Source organism: Gracilinanus agilis, chromosome 1, assembly GCF_016433145.1.
Source record: "Gracilinanus agilis isolate LMUSP501 chromosome 1, AgileGrace, whole genome shotgun sequence".
Classification (NCBI taxonomy): Eukaryota; Metazoa; Chordata; class Mammalia; order Didelphimorphia; family Didelphidae; genus Gracilinanus; species Gracilinanus agilis.
Genome location: NC_058130.1, coordinates 107,666,940 through 107,689,901, shown reverse-complemented (window position 1 = coordinate 107,689,901; position 22,962 = coordinate 107,666,940). Strand labels below are relative to the sequence as shown.

The window sequence follows — 22,962 nt, the reverse complement described above, 5'->3', positions numbered from 1 at the left end:
CCCCCCACCCAGTCCCAGCCTCAGCACCCTTACAAATGTACCATGTGTAATTATTCCACGACGACTCTGAAGGGGCTCCGCGTCCATCAGCAGCACAAACATTCGTTCTGTGACAACTTGCCAAAATACGAGGGACAGCCCTCCGCTCTGCCATTGGAAAGTGACCCAGATGGCCACACCTCTTCCAGCAACACTGTGAAGAAAAGTCAGACCTCCATTCTTGGCTTGTCCTCTAAGAATAACTTTGTGGCGAAGGTTCCTAGGAAGATTTCCAATGATTTCCCTCTGGACTTATCGCCAGTGAAAAAGAGGACAAGGATCGATGAGATAGCCAGTAACCTGCAGAGCAAGATTAACCAAACCAAACAGCAAGAAGATGCTGTGATCAACGTGGAAGATGACGAGGAGGAAGAAGAAGAGAACGAGGTGGAGATCGAGGTGGAGTTAGACCGGGAAGAGGAGCCCACGGAGTCTCTGATGGACGTGCCTGGTTCTTTTGCGGCTCAGCAGATATGGGCGAGAGAGAGTAATGACCCTCAGAAAGACACTAACTTCAGGACCGTGCCACATGATTACAACGCCACCAACGGGGCGGAGATTGAGCTGACTCTCTCGGAAGATGAGGAGGACTATTACTGCGCTTCGGTGAACTCAATGAAAGATCACCAGGGTCCCAACCCAGCTCTCCTCAACAACCAGCCCAGTCTCTACGGTGCTGATCACAACAACGAAAGTGCAGAATTCAATGACTCTGGGAGGCTTTACTATTGTAAACACTGTGACTTCAGTAATAAATCTGCCAGAAGTGTCAGTACCCACTACCAACGGATGCACCCATACATTAAGTTCAGCTTTAGATATATTTTGGATCCCAACGATCACAGCGCTGTGTACAGATGCCTTGAATGCTACATTGACTACACCAATTTTGAGGATCTACAGCAACATTATGGTGAACATCATCCAGAAGCAATGAATGTACTCAACTTCGATCATTCGGATTTGATTTATCGATGTCGTTTTTGTTCATACACTAGCCCGAATGTGAGAAGCCTGATGCCACATTACCAAAGAATGCATCCAACTGTTAAAATTAACAATGCCATGATCTTTTCGAGCTACGTAGTGGAACAGCAAGAGGGGCTTAATGCTGAGTCCCAGACCCTGAGGGAGATTCTGAATTCTGCTCCCAAAAATATGGCCACTTCTACCCCAGTGGCTCGTGGGGGTGGTGTGCCGACTGCATTTAGTAAGAACACTCCTTCAAAGACTTTCGCTACGGAATGTGAAAATCAGAAAGACCCTTCGGTCAACACCGTGGTTGTTTATGACTGTGATGTGTGTTCGTTTGCGAGCCCGAACATGCATTCCGTCTTGGTTCATTATCAGAAGAAACACCCTGAAGAAAAGGCTTCCTACTTTAGAATCCAGAAAACCATGCGCGTGGTGTCTGTGGACAGGGGCTCCGCCCTTTCTCAGCTATCCTTTGAGGTGGGTGCTCCAATATCTCCCAAAATGCCCAACATGGCTTCCCCACCCCCCCCACAACCCCCACCATCAGACCTCAGCACTGAGCTTTACTACTGCAAACACTGCTCCTACAGCAATCGGTCAGTTGTGGGAGTGCTTGTTCATTACCAGAAAAGACATCCAGAAATTAAGGTTACTGCCAAATATATCAGACAGGCCCCTCCTACGGCAGCCATGATGAGAGGGGCCGAGGTGCCCCATGGTGCTCCGAGGCCGCCTGTCCCCCTGCAGAGATTGAACCGAGGCAGCTCAGAGAGAGATGTCCCTCCTGTGGAGAACGAGATGTTCTTTTGCCAGCACTGTGATTACGGGAACCGGACGGTCAAAGGAGTGCTCATTCACTACCAGAAGAAGCACCGGGACTTCAAGGCCAACGCAGATGTCATCCGGCAGCACACCGCCACCATCCGGAGCCTCTGTGACCGCGGTCAGAAGAAATCTGGTGGTTGTATGCTTGTCCCCTCCTCCAGTACCGAAAGGGAGAAAGCCAAGCTCCGAGCTCTTAAGTGTAGGCAGTGTTCTTACACCTCTCCTTATTTCTATGCACTGAGGAAGCATATCAAGAAAGACCACCCCAGCCTGAAGGCCACGGTTACTTCCATTCTGAGATGGGCATTTCTAGACGGCTTAATAGAAGCTGGCTATCACTGTGAATGGTGTATTTATTCGCACACAGAGCCCAGCGGTTTGCTTCTGCATTACCAAAGGAGGCATCCTGAGCATTATGTTGACTATACCTACATGGCAACCAAGCTCTGGGCAGGGCCAGATCCATCCCCTCCTTCCCTTACGATGACCGCTGAAGCCAAAACTTACAAATGCAGGGACTGTATTTTTGAAGCCTCTTCCATTTGGGATATCACCAATCACTATCAAGCTTTCCATCCTTGGGCCATGAACGGTGATGAGTCCGTCTTGTTGGATATCATCAAGGAGAAGGATGCCGCTGAGAAAGTCATCTCGCCCTCCGAAGAGATACCCGGCCAGGTCAATTGTGAGAATAAGATGCTCTCCTCACTTGCTGAGCAAGATGCTGAATGCACAGAGGATGCAAGGCTTTCCCCAGAAAAAAGCATCCAGTTGACCTCAGCTAACCCTGCCATCTCCTCTACCCCCTATCAGTGCACGGTGTGTCAATCAGAGTATAATAACTTACACGGTCTTCTCACCCACTATGGCAAGAAACACCCGGGCATGAAGGTGAAAGCCGCGGATTTTGCCCAGGATATAGACATCAATCCTGGCGCTGTTTACAAGTGTAGGCATTGTCCATACATCAACACCCGCATTCACGGAGTCCTCACCCACTACCAGAAGAGACATCCATCCATCAAGGTGACCGCAGAAGATTTTGTGCATGACGTGGAGCAGTCTGCCGACATGACCCAGAACGAAGTCGAGGAGACGAGCAGGATTTTCAAGCAGGGGTATGGCGCTTACAGGTGCAAACTCTGCCCGTACACTCACGGTACATTAGAGAAGCTCAAGATTCACTACGAGAAGTATCACAACCAGCCAGAGTTCGATGTGTTTGCCCAGTCTCCCCCGAAGGTGGCCGTCACCCTGGAGCCCGAGCTGCCCGCGGCAGAAGTTAGTCCCTCCCAAGTCCCGACTGCTGATGAAGAGGTAGCAGAAGTGGCTGTGGCCGCTTCCCACTTCTCAGCTTCCCACCTGGTCTCCCACACGGTGTTCCGGTGCCAGCTTTGCAAGTACTTCTGCTCCACGAGGAAGGGGATCGCCCGACACTACCGCATCAAGCACAACAATGTCCGGGCCCAGCCAGAGGGGAAAAACAACCTGTTTAAATGCGCTTTGTGTTCCTATACCAACCCCATCCGGAAGGGCCTGGCGGCGCACTACCAGAAGCGGCACGATATCGACGCCTACTACACGCACTGCCTGGCTGCCTCGAGGACGGTGAGCGACAAACCGAGCAAGGTGATCATCCCCTCCCCTCCCAAGGATGACTCCCCTCAGCTGAGTGAAGAACTGCGGCGGGCAGTGGAGAAAAAAAAGTGCTCCCTGTGTTCCTTCCAGTCCTTCAGCAAGAAAGGCATCGTGTCCCATTACATGAAGCGTCACCCCGGGGTTTTCCCAAAGAAGCAGCACGCCAGCAAGCTGGGTGGTTACTTCACCGCCGTCTACGCTGATGAGAATGAAAAGCCCACCCTGCTGGAGGAGGAGCAGCCCGAGTTCGAGAGGTCGGAGCTGGAGACTGGTGGCGCCGAGGCTCAGGAAATCGAGTGGTTGCCCTTCCGCTGCATCAAGTGTTTCAAGCTGTCCTTCAGCACCGCGGAGCTGTTGTGCATGCATTACACTGACCACCACAGCAAGGACCTGAAGAGAGACTTCGTCATCCTGGGCAATGGCACCCGCTCTCTGGGAACTGCCTTTCAGTGTAAGCATTGCGATAATAGACTGCAAAGTATGGCAGAACTGACCTCCCACTTGAACAGTCACAATGAGGAATTCCAGAAGCGTGCCAAACGTCAGGAGAGGAGGAAACAGCTTTTGAGCAAGCAGAAATATGCAGATGGTGCTTTTGCAGATTTCAAACAAGAGAGGGTAAGGATATGTTTTGATTTCCCTTCCCCCAGGAGGCTCCTCATTGCTAGTGCCCACATGCACTTCTTCATTGGCAGCCAAAACTGCTACAGGCTTACTAGTGACTTAGCATGCCAGGGAGCTCAATAAGTCAATTAAACATTTCAAGCTTGATTATGCCCCCATCTCTGTGCCTCACCCCTCTCTGCGTCCCCATCCCTCTCCCTCAGACTCCTCCCAAGGCTCCCTGGGAGGTTTTTGTTGATTTCTATTTGTTTCTTTCTGCCAAGTAACCTCCTTTATCTGAAACCTAATTACACACAGCTTTCTATCATAAGGCAATTGTGGGCTGCCTCTTGATTTCATTAGCACTCCTCAGCCATGTCTTGGTCATCACTTTTCGGGATGAGATATGGATTTAACTTCTCGACTGGTAGTTCACCAAGAAGATCACTAAATGCTGTAGTTATGCAATGTCTCAGCTGCACAGTTAGCTTTGGTTTGAATCAGGTAACTTGGTGGCAGTGAAGATGAAGCTTCTGCACAGAATTATCCTCTACTCACTTCCATTCAGGTTGGAAAGTATGTTGAATCCAGACACCTTATGTAGTAGGCAGCGTGCCTTGACTCTTATGAATTCAGTAGGTATCCCTTGATGTAAAATGCTAATCTGCTTTAAAAAAAAAAAAAGATACACCAGTAATTACGAGAGTAATTGGCAGAAAATGTAAGAGAGCTCAGAATACTGATGCTACCAATGTATTTTGCCAGCCTTTTGGTCACTTAGAAGAGGTGCCAAAGATCAAGGAGAGGAAAGTTGTGGGATACAAATGTAAGTTCTGCGTGGAAGTGCACCCAACGCTCCGCGCCATCTGCAATCACCTCCGCAAGCACGTCCAGTACGGGAATGTCCCATCAGTGTCAGCTGCTGTGAAGGTGAGAACTCTTGGAAAGTTCTGGATGAGCATTCTTGTGTGTGAGCGAGTCTAGTTACTTATTAACTGCATTGCTAAGTAAGAACCTCTTCAAGTTTGAGAATGTAGGCATTCTCTAGTGATGATTGGATTTCGTTGTGAGTTGCACTTCTTCATCCCACAGGTGCAGAGAAGGAAGGGTTTTGGTTTTTTTTTTGGTGGTTGTTTTTTTAAAAAATCTTGTGACTGATTCCATTTTTGGATATTGCTCCCTTTCCCCTAGGCAGTTAGTTCTATGGATGAGAAAAAGTCTGGTTCTCGGAAGGGCAGGTTCTAGGTCACTTCTTTGCCTGGATCAGTGGCATAGCGGAATATGCATAATTATTTCCTCTTCCAAGATGTCTGAGCTTTTGGGGTGAATAAACCCAGAAAATCATCATCATCATCATCATCCTCGTCATCATCATCATCATCATCATTGTCATCTTTGTCTTTCCATTGCTTACCATCTTGTTCCCTTTTGGCTGAGAGTGCAGAATCTTTTTCTTAGAGACTCATTATGCTTTCCTACTCTTGGCAGCAAGGATAACTTACAGAGGTGCTTGAGACCTGGTACATCATGATAGAAAGTCTTCATTGTTTATCTTGAGGGCATTTTGGCCTGTTCTTTACCTTCTTCTCTCATCCCTAGTACATCACTGAAGAACAACCATACCTTCTTCTTTTCCCCTTCCCCTCCCCACCAACTTTTGTTGTATTTGACTATTGCTTTTGAATAACATAATCCTAATTAATTGCTTCTAGTTTTAAAGTAGCTGTCATTCCAGGCTAGGGCACTTAGCTTCTTGGACACTGGTGTGCACTTTGTCATTACTCCTTAATGATCGTTGGCCGGAGGAAAACTTGTTCCTGGGTTTTTATTTCTTCCTCAGGACTCATGCTTCTCAACTTGCATCTTTTACAAAATCGACATCAGTGAAAAGCTTCTGTTCCGTTTTCCGTTCTTCTGAAGACTAAGACCATTTTTAGATGTACAGAGGCCAAATAAATCTGGATGGTGACCAGCTGGAAAGAACAGGATCTTCCAAACTAAGTGCCCCAGCATTGTTCCACAGGGAGGTCCTCTTTGTAGGAGAGCAGTTCATCTCTTGGTTTCTTTTCTGAGCACCATACCTAAAACTAGTTAGTTAGATAGACCTGACTGTGAAATACGAGAGATTTACAAATAGACTTCAAGCTACAAGTTGGGAAATGGTCAGAGTTTACAACATAGGCAAAAGGATTCCTACCTAGGGAGTCTTTTTCTTTGCTCTTTTCATGATGGCACAGATATTCTTGTACAACAAGCAGTTTCTGAATGTTTGCTTCATTACCACTTCTTTCTGAGCTCCACTTAAAAGAGTTATAGGCACACACTTTTAAAATAAGCTTGAAATGCATGATACTTCAGACAGGAACATATGTAACTTTATTTTTTTTAGAGTGGGCAAGAAATGAGGTGAGGGCCTCCTGCTTTCATTGGGCTTATTAATATGCTTCAAGGCACTTTTTTCATATATTTTCAAAGGTAACAGAAACCCATCAAGCTTTGTTTTCCACAGCACGAAGAGATACCATTTGGGGCTCCCCTCCAAATGAAGCTGGAAATGTAGGGAAAGACTCCTTGAGAAATAAAGGTGATGAATTGGGAGAGTGAAGGGAGAGGAAGAAAAACTTGAGGAGACACCGATGGAAATGTGTTTTGTTGGTGGGGCATGTGTGTGCGCGCGTGTGGGGGAGTGTATGGTTTTATTTTTTAGCAGGAGGCTGAAGAGTCTTCAACCTTATTACTGGACGGCTTGAAGGAAGCCAAAGATACCAGTGGGTTGCTGGACCAGGTGGCTGGTGAACACAGCTTAGTAGATGGAATGTTGAAAGATGAAACCCAACCGGGGGGATACCATTGTTGTAGTCAATGTGACCGAGTCCTGATGTCCATGCAGGGGCTGCGTTCTCACGAAAGGAGCCATTTGGCATTGGCCATGTTTACCCGGGAGGACAAGTACAGCTGCCAGTACTGTTCCTTTGTCTCTGCTTTCAGGCACAAGTAAGTTCTTCTCCTAAAGGGGAGTTAATAGCCGGCGGGGAGGCTGGAGGCTTTGTTGCATGTGGGAAGTGGGGTGTTATGAGAATTTGCCACTTGATATCAGTATTCCTTCATCCAAAGATCTAAGAACTATGTCTGAAAACAAATTTGCACTTGGGGAAGAAAGGAAAAAGGGAATCCACCTGTGTAGAGTGAGATAACTGTATTTTGATTACCTTACAAGAACTGGAAAAGTTACCTAGCTGAACCTTGGGCAAGTTACTTCCCTATTCTGGGCTGATTCACTTTCTTCATCTGAACAATGAAAGGATTGGACTAGATCTTTTACAAGGTGTTTCCCAGCTCCAAAAGGTCTCTGTCTTTAAAAGACCTCGGGGAAGAATGTTAAACTGACAAGATGCTCTCTGTCCCAACTTGTGAGTCATAGACTCAGAGTAACAGTGCTGACTGGGACCTTCGAGTTCCTCTCTTTGAACCCTCCCATTTTACGGCTAAGATGGAGGTCCAGAAAGTTACATAATTTGCCCAAGGCCCCTGAATGAGTTAGTGGCAAAGTCTGAACTAGAAACCTGTCTTTTCATTCCCAAGTTCAAATCTAGCCTCAGATATTTACTAGATGTGTGACCCTAGACAGGTCACTTAACCTGTATTTTCCTCAATTTCCTCAACTATGAAATGTAGATAATAGTTGTGTGTGTGTATATATATTACACACACACACATATATATATATATATATTTTATAGTTATATATTGTATATACGCACATATAAAATGTAACATAATATAATGTAATATAGTACAACATAAATAATATAATAACAGAACATACTATACTATACTATGCTATACTATAATACAATATAACATAGTATAACAACATAGTTTAACATGACATAGTATAACAACATAATATAGCAATATAATATAGTAATATAACATAACATTATAATATAATATAATATAATATAATATAATATAATATAATATAATATAATATAATATACATAGTACTTACCTCCTAAGGTCATTATGAGGATCAAATGAGATATTATTTGTAAAGCACTTAAGCACAACACCTGGCATTTAGCAGATGTTTAATAAATGCTTGTCCCCTTTCTTTCTTGAGGGCAGGATTCTTTCTACTGTACCTTAAATTTGGAGTTTGAGGGTCTCAGAGCAGGTCATGTTTTACAGCTTTGCCCTAGGCAAAATGCCTAATTGCCTCATCAAAGATCATATCCTAGATCTAGAACTTATAGAGACTTTTGATAGTCAGACAGGCTAAGCTCATTTTATAAACGAGGCTCCTGGAGCTCAGAGGTCAGTGACTTGCCCTAGGTCACCTAATTCTAAATGGGAGAACTGAGATTTGAATCCAGGACTTGTGGGTCCAAATCTAGAGCCCTTTGCATTGCATTTCTCTCCCCATGGGCAGGGTCAGTAGTCAGTGTTGCACTTTGATATTCCTGTGTTGCTTGTAAGAATTGTAAATGATATTTATCCTCATGTCTGTAAGAAGAGATGAAATGACGGGCTGCTCATTAAAGAACTTCAGGTGACTCTTGGCAGCCGTGGGGAGGCAGGAAGAGGCAGCGTTTCTTCTGGGGGGGGCATGGGAACCTCTCTCACCCGATGCGTGGGAGTCAGGGAGGGAGGCGAGCTTCTAATCTCCTAACTCAACCAGCAGATTCTAAGCAACGTGCACTAGCATTTCAGGGCATGAACATGAAGGATTGGGAGCGGTTTTATTATAAATAGTAGCCTGCTTAAACAGCAAGCAGATTCATTCCCATATCAGCGATTTAGAATGGGGTTTAGTTCTGGGAGGTACTGACACAAATTAGTGCTCTGCATACCTTATTTATTTGCTAGATTTATTATTTTCCCTAGACCAGTAATTGTGATGTTGCACTGTGGGTCCTTTATAATGAAATCATTTCTGTATAAAATGTCTCTGTGAAGACTGATGTACAATAAATCTGGTTGTGTTTATCAGGTCATATTCACTGTAACGTGTTAAGGTACTGAAGGAGATGGCCGAGCTTCCGCATCTCTCATTGTCTTCCTTTAAAGACTTTCATGTTGTGTCCCAGCCTTAGCGCAGACCCTGGGCACAAAGGCAGAGGATGGGTAAATGACTTTCAAACAGGGGACAATGGGAAAACCCCTCCCTCCCCAGTCTAGTCTCACTGCTCAAACAGTGGTTCTCTGCCAGCCATTTCAGACCAAAGCATTTCCCAAATTCTCATTCTCCTTTCGAATGTGGACAGCCTGACAGAGGTAACCTGCATAAGTTGTACGGGAGATGGAAAATCTGGACTCCTGTCTGATTTTCCTTGATGCTCTTACCTCTCCTGAAGAAGTTTTCCTATTTGTGTATCAGAGGAAAAAAATAACAAACAAACAAAAAATGAGGCTTTGCCATGGTGTACTCCCATTGCCATCTCCCTTGTTCCCTCAAAAGTTTCCCTCCTGCTTTTGCTCCCTTCTGAACAGATAAGCCACTGGACATTCCCCCCCCTTCTCCAGGCTATTGTTTGTGAGGGCCACCATTGGAGAGTACCAAGCAGTGGTTGGAACAGCTTGTAAATGGGTCTCCTTGAAAAAGGGTAATGAGAAAATATAGCATGTAATGTTTAGTGGCAGCTGACAATTTTTAATCCTATTATTTCCCTTTTCTGCCTCCTCCACACAAAGCCTGGATCGCCATATGCAAACTCATCACGGACACCATAAACCGTTTCGCTGCAAACTCTGCTCCTTCAAATCCTCCTATAATAGCCGACTGAAAACTCATATTCTCAAAGCTCATGCTGGTAAGGTTCTGGAGACAATAGTTCTCACCCCATTTTGCATGCTCATAGTGGGTGCTCAACAAATGCTTGTTAAATTGAATTGTTGGTTGAATTACTGAGTTTCAAATTTGATAGTCTTTCATTAGATTAAAAAAAATTATCATTAATCCTGTTGGAAAGTGCAAGTTTTATGTTTGCTTTCTTTTTTGTCCTAAACCAACTGAAAGCTCACAAACCACAAAAGCCCCAACTTCTGTCAGTTTTACATGGACTGAATTGGGCCAATTTTTAATCAAGGAAGAGTTTGTAAAACACCTACCTTGCACCTCTGAGGAAAGCAGCATGGTATGGTAAAAAGAGAACTGGATCCAGAGTCAGAGAACCTAAATCTAAAGCCTGACTTTTGCACTGATTACCTTGGGGACCTTGGAAAAGTGACTTGCTTCTCTCTGGTTCTCAGTTTTCCCATCTATCAATGGAAGAGGTTGAATTTCAAGATCTCTTTAAGATTCCTTCCAGTTTTAAATCTTCTGATACTATAAAATGCTAAGAATTTTCAAATACACTGGAGATAACTCATCATTGCAGAAATTCTAAGAAGAAAAGAAAATTAAATTTGTTCAAAACTTTTTTTTAACCTTTCTTATATTCCTAGATAAAGTAATATGAAACCAACAGGAAAGAGCATTATGTTATAGGTGAATAGGAACAGAGAAGATTGGTGCAGGGAGGGGATCCAGCCAGCCAGATATGGTTCTCTGACTCAGATAGGAAAAGCTATCTGACTTATTACAGTATAGATTTATGATTATGAAGAAAGTTGTGCCATTTTTTAAACTTTAAAGAGTGTATCTGAGGCCACATTTCAGATGGATACCTTTAAAGGAGATGATTCTGAGGATTCATTTTTTTAAAAAGCCTTTGAGTGAGAGGTTAGTCTAAAGCAGTGATGGGCAAACTTTTTAAAGAGGGGGCCAAAGGAAAGGAAATGTTCTTCTGTCAGTCTGTTTTTAAGACAACTCTTTCAAAGATTGTATTTGTCAGACTAAGAATAATATCGTGTGGCCAGATAGTAATGTTGCATGGCCGGATAGAACATTTCAGGGGGGAGCCGCATCTGGCCCCTCACTGGTAAGGTAAAGAGGAAGTAAAAAGGTTAAACACCCAAGGTGGATTGGAGGAGGTTCCATTCGGTGCTCCCATGGGAAATCAGATCTCCATCACTAAAAACCTAAATTAATGGGCTTCCAAAAGAGATTTTTCCCATTTATCTGCAGACATAAAACCATAAACCATCAGGACTCTGGACCCTAAGTAAGAATAGGCCTGATGAGCTGTGTGACCAGAGGCAAGACATTTTGTGAAGAAAGTAATGGATTAAAAAAAAAAAAAAAGGAAGTGATAGGAACCCATCATATATATATATGCCCATGTGAAGGACTTTTATTTTTGGTAGTAGTAGTAAAATTCATTAGTTGGGAAATTGCCCGGGAATGCTCAGTTCTATAAGTTGTGAAGTAATGTGATAAAGTAGAAAAAGCACTAGGTTAGGAACCAAAAGAAGTTAGTTCTGTCTCCAACTGTGTAACCTTGGGGTAATTTACTTTTCTTTCCTGGGTCTCAATTTACTGAGCTGTAAAATGTGAATAATAATCATTATCCAAACGATCCCACTTTTTGGGAAAAGTGCTAGGTAGTTATATATTTATTTATATTTATATATTTATTTTATCCATGTATGTCTGTCCACGCAGACTACATCCCTACAAGTCGAGAGAGAGAGAGAGAGAGAGAGAGAGAGAGGGAATGTTCACATTAGAGGGTCGTATTATTACTCCAGTGGAAGCCTGACATGAAAAAGAACACTAGCCTGAGAACCAAGAGAATGGCGTTGTAGCTCCAGTTACGTGACCTTGGGGAAGTCACATCGCTTCTCTGGAGAGATTTGGACAAGATGATGTTATCGGAGGCTCTTTCCAGCAGGGACATTTCTTTGAACATATGATTTCCTATGTCTGCTTCCTCTGCCTTGTCCAGTAACAGCTGTTCTCAAGGCCATTAGGTAGTGCTATCAGCTTAGACAGAGATAACTCAGGATTCCTGCTTGTGTTGGACATATGGTAGTAGTTCAGACATCTCCTTTTTCCTTATTTTTTTTGGATATTGGGGAAAGTAAACTAAGAATTATAACAGTTTGCTTTTTTTTAAAAGCCTGAAGAATTTAGAATTGGAAAGGAGCACAAGGCCATCTTATCTAACTGGTTCTGTATAGGTTTCCCTTGATAGCTTTCCCCAGTGAGTGGTTGCCTACCCTGGAACATTCTTGTAAAAATGACATTCCTGATCATTCTTCCAAGAAAAAAGTTGCAAACTGAAATCATCACAAGGCAAGAACAGCTACAAATGGCTTCTACCCACAGCACCTTTACTCAGCCCAGAACATCTGCTACAGATTACTGGCAGTTCTAAAACGCCAGCCTGTGGTTTTATCTTCCAAAAGTTTTCACTGTATCTAGAATCCCATCTATGCCACGAACTATGTCTTTGACACTTAACTTCATTCCCCAGGCCTCAGTTTCCTCCTCTGTAAAATAAAAGGGCTGGACTAGATGATCCTGAGCATCCTTCTTGTTCTAAGTTTGTAATATTAGTGCCCTAAAGATCTAACCTAAAACTAGAACACTTATTCATGTTCTCCTCTTAGAATAATGGAAATCACAAATGAGCAAAAACAGATGGTGGAGGAGGGGAAGGCACGTGTGTGTTTTTTTCTGGATTGAAAAATATTTCAATGAACAACAAGATGGCAGATGGGCGAGGGTGCAGGACTTAGAGTCAGGATTGCAGGGACCATACCTGGGTGGAAGTGGGTTCTAGACTGCAATGTGTAAGGCAACCATCAGCACTGACTTCTCCTAAAAGAAGGGAGAAACGAGCCCTCAGCTTAGGTCACCGAAACTGAGTTGGAAGCCATAACTGAGGTTCATTGAGCAACTCTCACCTCCTCTCTACCATCTCATGTTGGCCGTCAGTCCTGACAATATTCCGTATTTCTGAAGGATCCCCAGGATTACAAGGAGATTTCCACACAACCACCTGAGGATGCAGGGGGGAGGCAGGATTTTTACCACTTAATAGATGGGAAAAACTGAAGTTCAGAGAAGCATCTGATGGTGGTCACACGGCTACCACAAGGACTCAGGTCTCTTGACTTCATATCCAGAGTGTTTTCTACAACACCAGCACAAGGAGTTTGTTGAGTTACTGATGGACGGGACCTCCAAAATGGGGATATTCTTCCTCGGGGAGGCAGCTGCGGGGTACAGTAGATCAGAATGCTGGTTCTGAGGATAGGAAGACTCCTCTTCCTGAGTTCAAATGTGGCCTCAGATACCTCCTAGGGGGGTGACCCTGGGCAAGTCACTTAACCCTTTTTGCCTCAGTTGCCTCATCCGTAAAAAGAGTCAGAGAGGGAAATGGCAAATCACTTTAATATCTTTACCAAGAAAAGGCCAAATGACTGAACTTCCCTGGGGTTCCCCTTCTTTCAATCAAGTTTGCCTGATATTTAGGTTTTTCTATGTCAGTTTCCCAGCATTTGTTCACTGAATGAACAAACATTTTTATGTCCTTACCATTGTAAAACCACATGTTAGATGTGTAAAGATAAGGAAGGATATAGTCCCTGACCTCAAGGAGCTTACTAGATTGTTATTGTTCCAAAAATACATGTACAGACATACAAGTTACCATGGAGAATGCATGAGGAAGAAGACAGACCAAGAAGAGGTGAACAGGAGAACTCGTTTTGGGGGAGAAATCAGGGAAGACCTCACAAAAGAGTTGTCACCTGAGCCAGACTTTGAAGGAAGGCAATGATAATGAGATATAGATTTATTACTAGAAAGCTAGAGACCCCCAAGTCTAACCCCTTACTTTATAGGTAAGAGAACAGAAGCCAGGAGAGGTTGAGTGACTTGCTTATGGTCACAGAACTAGTGTTAGAGTTAGAATTTGAACCCAGGAATTCCTTTCAGAGATCTTTGGGGAGCTCAGTAGTACAGTAAATAGAGTAATGGACCTGGAGTTAAGAAGACTCCTTCCTGAGTTCAAATCAGACCTCAGACACTAGTTGTGTGGCCTTGGTGAGTCACTTAATCCTGTTTGCCTCCATTTCCTCATTTGTAAAATGAGTTGGGGAATGGCAAGCCACTAGCTGTATGACCGTGGGCAAGTCATTTAACCTTCTTTGCCTCCGTTTCCTCCTCTGTAAAAATGCACTGGAGAAGAAAATGGCAGACCACTCCAGTATCTTTGCCAAGAAAACCCTAAATGGGGTCATGAAGAATCAGACATGATTAGAATGACTCAACAACAATAAATCTCTTTCAGAAGTGAGGAATAGTGTACATAAAAATGTATACACTGGTTTATTTAAGTTTTAGTATACAAAAAAATAGCATACATAAAAAAAAAGGATAAGGCAGAAGATTTTGGGGAAGGGTTAATACACCTTGGTTGGAACATACAATGAAAAGGGGTGAGTTAAAGCCAGACACTGAAGACCTTGAATGCCAGGTGAAGGCTATATTTTGTCTCACAGGTGATAGAGAACGGCCAAAAACTTGTGTCCAGGGAGTGGTGAGGTCAGGCTTGTGCCCTGGGAGGGCCACTCTGGCAGCAGCAGGAAGGATGGGATGGTGAGGGCAAGAGAGAAACAACAGGCAGGAAGAGTGCTTAGGGAGACGAGCAGGCGTCCCAGCCAGAAGTCATGGGAGCCTGTGTTAGAAGAGTGGCATTGGACAGAAAAAAGATCAGTTTTACAGGAAAATTTGTCAAGATCATCAGGATTTGGCAGCTGTTTGGATGTAGAGAAGAAACAGAAGGGAAGAGTCAAAGATGAAAGCCTGAGGAAGTGCGGTGATGGAAGCCCTTTGATGGCAGGGAATGTTGTTTTTTCTAATTTGTCTTTGTATCCTCAAGACCCTGCACAGGGCTTGGCACTTAGTGCTTAATAAATGCTCAGATGAACAAATGATTAATAATCTATAATTAACATTGGAGTAGATGATGCTGCTGTAAAAAAAAGGGAGGGGGAATTTAAGAAGAAAAAGAACTTAAAAAAATAATTGAGGAGGAGGATAGTGGGCCGAGTTCAGTTTGGGACCTGTTGAGTTTCTAAGATAGTGTCTCGGCATCTCCAGAAACGTTTATCGTTGCCCTAAGCTCAGAGCCACTCATTCTCCCACCCATGTAAGTGGCAGGTTATTCAATTGGGGCCCCTTCTGTGGTGAGTTGTTCCCATAGGCAACAGCTTTGTCAAAAGTGCCTTTTTTTTTTTTTTTTCCGCTGGGAACCAGTTAAATGATTGAACTTGTTGAAAGGAGTTAAAAAAGAGTTCGTGAGGCCTCACATTGACTCCAGGGCACTAAGTTAAATTTATATGCTCAGAACTGACTTAGACTGGGGTTTTGTGCTTTTCTGATAGACAGAAGTGATACTCCACAGAACCCGTCGCCTGGTCCTTCCTGGATGATAACAAATCAATGAGTATTTATTTAAGGGCTTTCTAGGTGCCAGGCCCTGTGCTAAGCCCTGGATGGGAACTCCAGAATTAAAACCTTGCTTTTAAGGATGACTTGAATCAGAGTAACCTTGTTTGGACCTCTTTTAAAATCTCTGGATAAGGGCCATTAGGTACCCGGTGCATCGAGTGCTAGGCTGGGAGTCAGGAAGACATGGGTTCAGATTTGGCCTCAGACTCTTCTTAGAGGTGACACATCATGATGCTGCCCCTTAATTTGGAGAATTGGCTAGGATGCTAAACAAGCTATTGAGTGACTCACATCATCAAATGAGATAGATGAAGCGCTTTGCAAGCCTTGGATGTGCTATAAGTAGTAGTTAGGATAAATAACCAGTTAGCATAATGGATAGAATACTGGAGTTCTAATGAGGAAGACCTGAGTTCAAATCACACACTAGCCATTTGACCCTGATCAGGTTAAATTCTCTTAGCCTTAGTCTCCTCACCTATTAAATGAGGACAGTGATAGTGTCTCGGTACTAATGTGAAGATCTAATGAGATAACATATATAAAGTACTTTCTTAAAGTACCATACAAATCTTAACTTTTCTCACAGATCATTTGGACTTCGCCTAACATAAACATTTTTGTATGTTTATGATACCACCCAACCACTTCCCAGATACTAAGTGTAGCATCCTTGCAAGCCTCTCCTGGGATCCCCTTGATTTTTGCCCTGCTGTGCCAGGGGAAGACTCAGTGGAAAGGAACAGTAAAAACAAATCCAGGCTGAAAAACTTAAGACTTACTCCTGATGCTGAAGCCTTTGACAGCTCCTAGATTGTTGCCATCCTGGTACATGTGAGGTATAAAAGCATCTTGGACTGATCAAGAATGAAATTTCTAGAAAGAGGAAAAAAAAAAGGAATGAAATTTCTAGAATTCTCTAAGATGTGATCCAAAGGTTAGAACACCAGAGAAGAATAGAATGGGCTTATATCTGGGTAACATTCCTCATCACCAAGGAAAACACTGGCGAGCTTATGGATAAGAATTGACATAGTTAGATTAAAGGGTCTTTCCTTTCTCCCCCAAGTCAGAGAGGCTACCAGCAGACATGAAGAAGGAGGAAGAGAGAGGCATGGAAATGCTTGCTGAAGGAAATAATCTAAAATGCCCCTATTTCCTTTAGCACCAGAAATATAAAATTTCATTCCTATTCCCCGTTCCTCTTCCCTTCTGCACTCCAGCATGGAACATCAAGGATCTTCTCATGGAGTTTCTCCAAGGACACCATCCCCCATGGAAACATTTTGGCTGGAGAGATAGTGTTTCCATGTGGGTTTGGTACTCTGCCAAAGTGATCCACAGTCCCAGAAAGCCCACAGCTCTAAAATGAGTGACTCTGGTAATTTTCTCTTTCTTTTCCTTCCTTCTTTCTTTTCTCCATCTCCCCCTCCCTTATGACCACTTCTTCTAGGTGAACATGCCTACAGATGTTCTTGGTGCTCATTTTCCACCATGACAATCAGCCAGCTAAAAGAACACTCCCTTAAGATCCATGGAAAAGCCCTGACCCTGCCAAGACCTCGCCTCGTCAGCCTCCTCTCCTCTCATGCCCACCACTCTTCACAGAAAGCTGCCTCTACTGAAGAAGTAGAAGACTCCAACGGTAAACTGGGCTTCAGAGCCACAATGAACCCCTTGGAAAGAGTGTGGGAGGGAGTCTTTTGTGTGGGATGGAGGGGGAAGTGACTGTTAATACTTTTTTAGAGGAAATTACTCACCCCAAACTTACAGGTTCAGCTCAAGGAGGAAACTTAAATAGATAAGAGGGAGAAGAAGAGTTTAGGGTTGGAATAAGAAGCAATATTTATGTGAGTTTACTGTGTGATGTGGCAAAAAAAAAAAAAAAGAGTCAGACTGATACTATTTTGAGTAGTGTGTGCTGAGATATCATATCACATGAAACAGATCACGTACAAGCCATTTTTTCCTGATTTCAGGGATGCAGCTCATGGAGTATTGTACATCATTCAGGGCACCTTTGTGGTTCAAGATATGTAGAGAGATTCCAAGAGTTCCAAGAGAATTCCTGAGAAATTGAAGAAATAGAAAAAGAGTTGAGGGTAGAATGTTGAGTTTGCCCATCAATATCTTAGAGAGAACTTAAGACTTTGGATATTTGGAGGGTGTTGAAATACTTGAAATACTGAAAAAGAAGAAAAGTGATTAGAAAGAAGATGAAATATAATTTCTGGGTAAGGATTGTATGAGAAATTGTAGAAGGAAATTCTTTGAGTCACAAGAATGAGTATAGACAGCCATGGAAGATAATATCACCGCTTAGTTTGCTATGATTAGGTTGACCTTAACACTAAAATGACTCTACAACTGAGTGCTCCATAAATGTTGTTTTCTGGCATTCTGGGCTCTGGAAGAGATTTTTGGCTGTCTAGGGATATTTTTTGTCATCAGATTTTTTTTTTTTAGGCATCAGATTTGCCTAGTATAATGGTAGAGAGGGGATGGGGAAAGTGTCGATTGTTTTGGGTGCAGGAATTTTAAAAAAGAATAATGCCTACTTTGGTCTTCAGAAAAATTGCAAGCACATTCAAGATCTAAAGCAGTGATTCCCAAAGTGGTTGCTACCGCCCCCTGGTGGGTGCTGCAGCGATCCAGGATAGCGGTGATGGCCACAGATGCATTTATCTTTCCTATTAATTGCTATTAAAATTTAAAAAAAAATAATTTCCAGTGGGCTAAGTAATATTTTTTCTGGAAAGGGGGTGGTAGGCCAAAAAAGTTTGGAAACCACTGAATTCTAAAGGAACCAATTTATCAACATTGACAAATTATCAAATAATCCAAACAGCACCAAAATAATCTTCATTCATAAAATCTGTAGGAAGGTAGTTATAAGGGCAATACCAGAATTAAATGGAGAATCTGTTAGAGAGGAATAGTTAACTCTTATGGCTAAAAGTAGCTTTTATTTGTTGTGATCTAGAAGCTAACAGAGTAGCTATGAAGGTTTTCTCTTAGCATAATCCTGTCATACAATTTAGCTAGTTGTTTGATTTTCCTACCTTGAAGCATTTCCGTTTAACAAAGAATGCTTCATTAGTGTTGTCATTATTTATAATTTGTTGAGTACTGACAGCACACTCAGTGTTGTTCAGAATGCAGGCGGAAACAAGGCCATGCCCTGAAGGCTTAGAGTCTAAGGGCTCAAGTGGAAACCTGTTCAGAGGAGCACCTGAAGGTATGTAAACAAAAAAAAAATTCCCATTTCTTCAGACTGCAGCTATTCCACAGAATAAGTTTAGTTTGTACAACTGTAAAGGCAAAACTTGTATTTGTCCTGAATTGTATGGGCCTCACTATTTACCAGGTTATTAATTAGTTTTATCTGTGATGGAAAACTGGATGCCACGGAGCCATTTGGGACCAAACAAGTATGGTGGCCATCCATCCAATCTACATTCCCACTATGGACTGAGGAAAGAAAGGCCTTGTCTAAGGGATTTCCCTTTTTGTCATTCTTAATTTTTTTCTCCTTAGGAGTAAGACACAGATAATAGTGACCTAGCCCAGCTAAATATTTCTTTCTGTCACTAACCTTGGACCAAGGTATTGCAGTTTAGTTAGCTGATTGGGTTTCTTTGTCTCCATAAAGGGATAATTATAATCATGACTAACATGTTTGTGGTGATTTAAGGTTTGTAAAATCCTTTTTTTTTTTTTTTTTGCAATACTTATCATCTCACTTGATAAGCAAGAAGACTTAGAAACTATGTGAAAAAAAAATTCTAGGTCACAGAGTCTGAATGTTGATTTTGGTTCCCCCATTTTTATTGACCAGAATTCCAGGCTGGAGGCCCAGCCCCATAGGTTTTCCTTTGGAGTGCAATGAAATTACTTGCAGCCTGGACTGATTTAGAATCTCGGAGTTACTAACAGAAACTGTGATAACGGAGACATTTCTGTTTCTTTGGATCTCTAATAGGACTTGAGCAATATTCAGTGCGACGCAGACCTGCCGTTCTGTTGCCAACCTCAGGTAGTTTATTGGAATAGATATAGGACTGGTTTAAAAAAGAGAACAAAGAAAGTGTAAGGGAAAAGTGCTCCTGAGAAGGAGCATTAGAGTCCCCCATGACCATGTAGCCAATTAAATACTGCTGTTTTTAATGTATATCAAATAACTGAATTTGAGGAACTAGAAATAATTTATTTGCTAATGACAGAAAATTGGATCAGAAGGTGGGAGTGAGCAAAGAGACAGCATCAAATGAGTTTGGACCCATTTCATGAATGGATAGCTAGATAGAATTATAATTAAATGTCAATAAGTGAAATCCTATAGATCCATAACAAAAACTAGATGATGGTGCCTAAGAATGAAGGCAAGGAGCAAAACTGGTCTTCATTTTGTTAGGAATTTAAGAAGGTTGGAGAAATCCTACTGGAATAGACCAAGATAAAAAGGAAAATCAGTTTGTTAAGGAGAGAAAACCATCTTTCTTATAGACTCACCTACAAAGTACACTTTGGATGGCATTTGCAATACTTGAAATAATTCCGTAGAGTAGAGCACCTGTGGAAACTAGACGCCGTTGGGAAAGGTTTCCATGTTGTAGATGCTCGAATATAAGAATTGGTCATCTGTACCAGTCCTCGGTTGGGGAGCTGCTATGCCTACGTGTTCTGGCTGTCTGATGGTTACGAAGCGGGCTGAGTAAATGAGGCTAGTAACCTCCTTCTATCTGTGCTGATAAATTAGAAAACTGATCAGATCTCTCTCCCTCTGGCAAAGAAAGCACGGCCTTAAAAATGTCAGCCTGCCCCTTCCCCAAAGTAATTGATTGTCCCTTCCGAGTTAGAGGGAAATGTTTTCACCAGAGTGAGGGGAAGGGAGTGAAGAGCTCATCCCGGGCGATGGAGAGACGGAGATTTCCCCGATGTTGTCTGTGGGGCACACCTGTTCTTTGGGTCAAATGAGGGCTTTGGGAGGCAAGACTATCAATCTGGCACATCTTACCCACAATAAATTAATTTCTTTATTTACCAATTGTTGGGAAAGAGTAACTGCTGTGCAATAGTGTTTCTGTGTGTAGGATAATGGGAAATGGTGTGTAATTGCTATGCTAAACAATGCATTAAAGGGAAACAATAAGATTGTCCACAAAGGAAAGTACTTTGCTATGTTCTCTTTGCCGGTATTCCTCTCTCTGACACATAAAATGGGGAACTGTTTTACATCAAATTTTTTTCTTGTTTTTGCCTTTCTGTATTGAGAAAAACAAAACAAAACAAAAATAGCAGAAAGAAACTGGGACATCATGGCATAACTATCAGTGTTTCAGTCTGAGTTTTATATAATGCATGGGGCAGTGGGAATTATCATTTCAAAAGTTAGTTACTTATTTGATAGCAAGTCAAATAAGTTTGAAAAAATCCAGCATCTCCTTTTATCTTGAGTTCTCAGAATAAAGAATGAAGTTAGTTATTTTAATAGATCCTGCTTAGGTATGCTAGGTAGATTGTCTGCAGTAGGAAAAGGTTTCCGTGGGTCATTTGGGCCAGTATAAATTTTAAAAATTAAACACAAAGTACAAAATGAAAATAATGAATTAGGGATAGCTTTGGTTTGTGCATAGTGGTACCAGAAAAGGAAGAAATAGAAGTAAGAGTCCATGAGTTTCCTCCCGCCCTCTGGGCTTTGCCCTGAATGCTTCTTCAGGGAAATAGAGAAACCTCTCTGTCCCAATTTTCTAGTTTTATAATAGAGATCTTAATATATCCAACCCACCTACCTGAGCGAGATCTTCAGTGCTGTAGCCTAATGTTTGCATGGAAATTGAAATCTTTTCATGGAAGTTGTTCTTTCACAGTCTCCACACTGACCTAACTTGAATTTCTACCTCTTGCGCACTTGCTAGGAGAACTCTTACAACACTCTCATTAAATAATGTCTCAGATCAAAAACCTGCAATGATCTCTTTAAAAAAAATCCTCATCTTGAGAGGCAAGGGCTAGGCAATTGGGGTTAAGTGACTTACCCAGGGTCATACAGCTAGGAAATGTCTGAGGTCAGATTTAAACCCCAAAATCTCCCAATTCCAGGCTTCCCTTGCCATGATCTCTTATGTCAAACCCCAAATCCTTTGTCTGGCATTCACAGAAAACCCTCCACTAGCTCCACTCCTATTCTCCAACCTACCCTTAGAACATTAACATTTCATTTCTGATCATTTAACAAACATTTATTAAGCAGCTCTCCTATGCGTGGTGCTTGCTGGGTGTTGGGGATACCAGCCACAAAAAAGAACAGTCCCTGTCGTCGGGGACATCGTCATCTAACAGGAAGATGTGTTATGTACACAGATCAACATGATGCAAAACAGAATGGGATCCCTGCAAAGGGGAGGTTGCTCCAAGGGCTCTGAGATGTTCAGGGAGGGAGGGAGGGTTAGAGAAGCTATCCTGCTGGCTATTAACTTCCTCTCTGAGACTTCTGTCCCTTCAGAGGAGCCCAGGTTCTCCTCGAGATGCCCTCACCTTTTTTCTCTCCTAGTCCACGACCTTTACCTTCTTCGAAACTCACTTCAAAGATCACCTCCTCCAGGAGCCCTTCGGTCCATGAGTATCTGTTAAACACTAACTAGGCTCTTCCTTTTCATCCTTTTAACACTGTGTACTCCCTCTGTACCGTGGAAAATAACACCTATGGACAGAGGACAGATTTTAAAATAGTCTTTAGTTTTAGGTAGATAAACGAAGGTATTATTGTCCCCCCCCCCAATGGATTGTAAACTTCTAGAAGGCAGGAAAACCTTCTCTTCTGCATTTTTGCCTGTGCCTTGGAGCCACATGGAGCAGGTCCTCAATAAATACTGGCTGACTCTTGCTGACAGGCTGACAAAAACCTTGTTAGAGTCAATCACTATGTTCAATTTAATTCAATTAACATAAGTGCCACAGAATGCCTGGCATTATTTTACTTAGCTTTCCCACCTTCAAATTAACAAATTGTCGAGAAAATGGCGAGTTCCTTTCTCTTCTGTCTAGGCAACAAGTTCAAAAACATCCCTAAAGCCTAGGGATTACAAGAGGAAATGCTGATTCTGAAACAACTCTCCCCAAGATTAAAAACTGCTTGTTATTTTTTTTAATCCTTACCTTCTGTCTTAGAATCAATACTAAGTATCGGTTCCAAGGTAGAAGAGTGAGTCACACAGCCAGGAAGTGTCTAAGGCCATATTTGAATCCAGGACCTCCCATTTCCAAGCCTGGCTTTCTATCCACTGAGCTACCTAGCTGTCCCTGTTTCTTTATTTAAAAAAAAAAAAAATGAATGGTATTTGGGGGCACTTAGGTAGCCCAGTTGGGGCAAATCACTTAACCCTACTTGCCCAGCCCTTACTATTCTTCTGTCTTGGAACCAATACTTAGAATTGATTCTAAGACAGAAGATAGAGTCATTTTGTTTTCTTTTAATGGTATCTGAACATGGGAGATTATTTCCTAAATAAAAGATGCTTTTTTTTTAATGGTAA

General features: G+C 42.5%; 1 protein-coding gene across 2 annotated transcripts in view; it reads left to right on the top strand.

Moving 5' to 3' along the window:
• ZNF462 (zinc finger protein 462) overlaps positions 1 to 22,962 on the top strand; it is an 87,796-nt gene that overhangs the window by 3,398 nt on the left and 61,436 nt on the right. The window contains exons 3-7 of one of the 2 annotated variants that reach the window (XM_044685224.1): positions 1 to 1,491; positions 4,846 to 5,010; positions 6,971 to 7,074; positions 9,775 to 9,893; positions 16,881 to 17,072. The exon at positions 1 to 1,491 is cut by the window's left edge and continues 4 nt beyond it. In XM_044685224.1, the coding sequence (XP_044541159.1) occupies positions 1 to 1,491; positions 4,846 to 5,010; positions 6,971 to 7,074; positions 9,775 to 9,893; positions 16,881 to 17,072 (2,071 nt within the window). Of the gene's footprint in view, positions 4,096 to 4,845; positions 5,011 to 6,970; positions 7,075 to 9,774; positions 9,894 to 16,880; positions 17,073 to 22,962 lie in introns of both variants that reach the window. The other variant, XM_044685159.1, reaches the window with a different exon arrangement.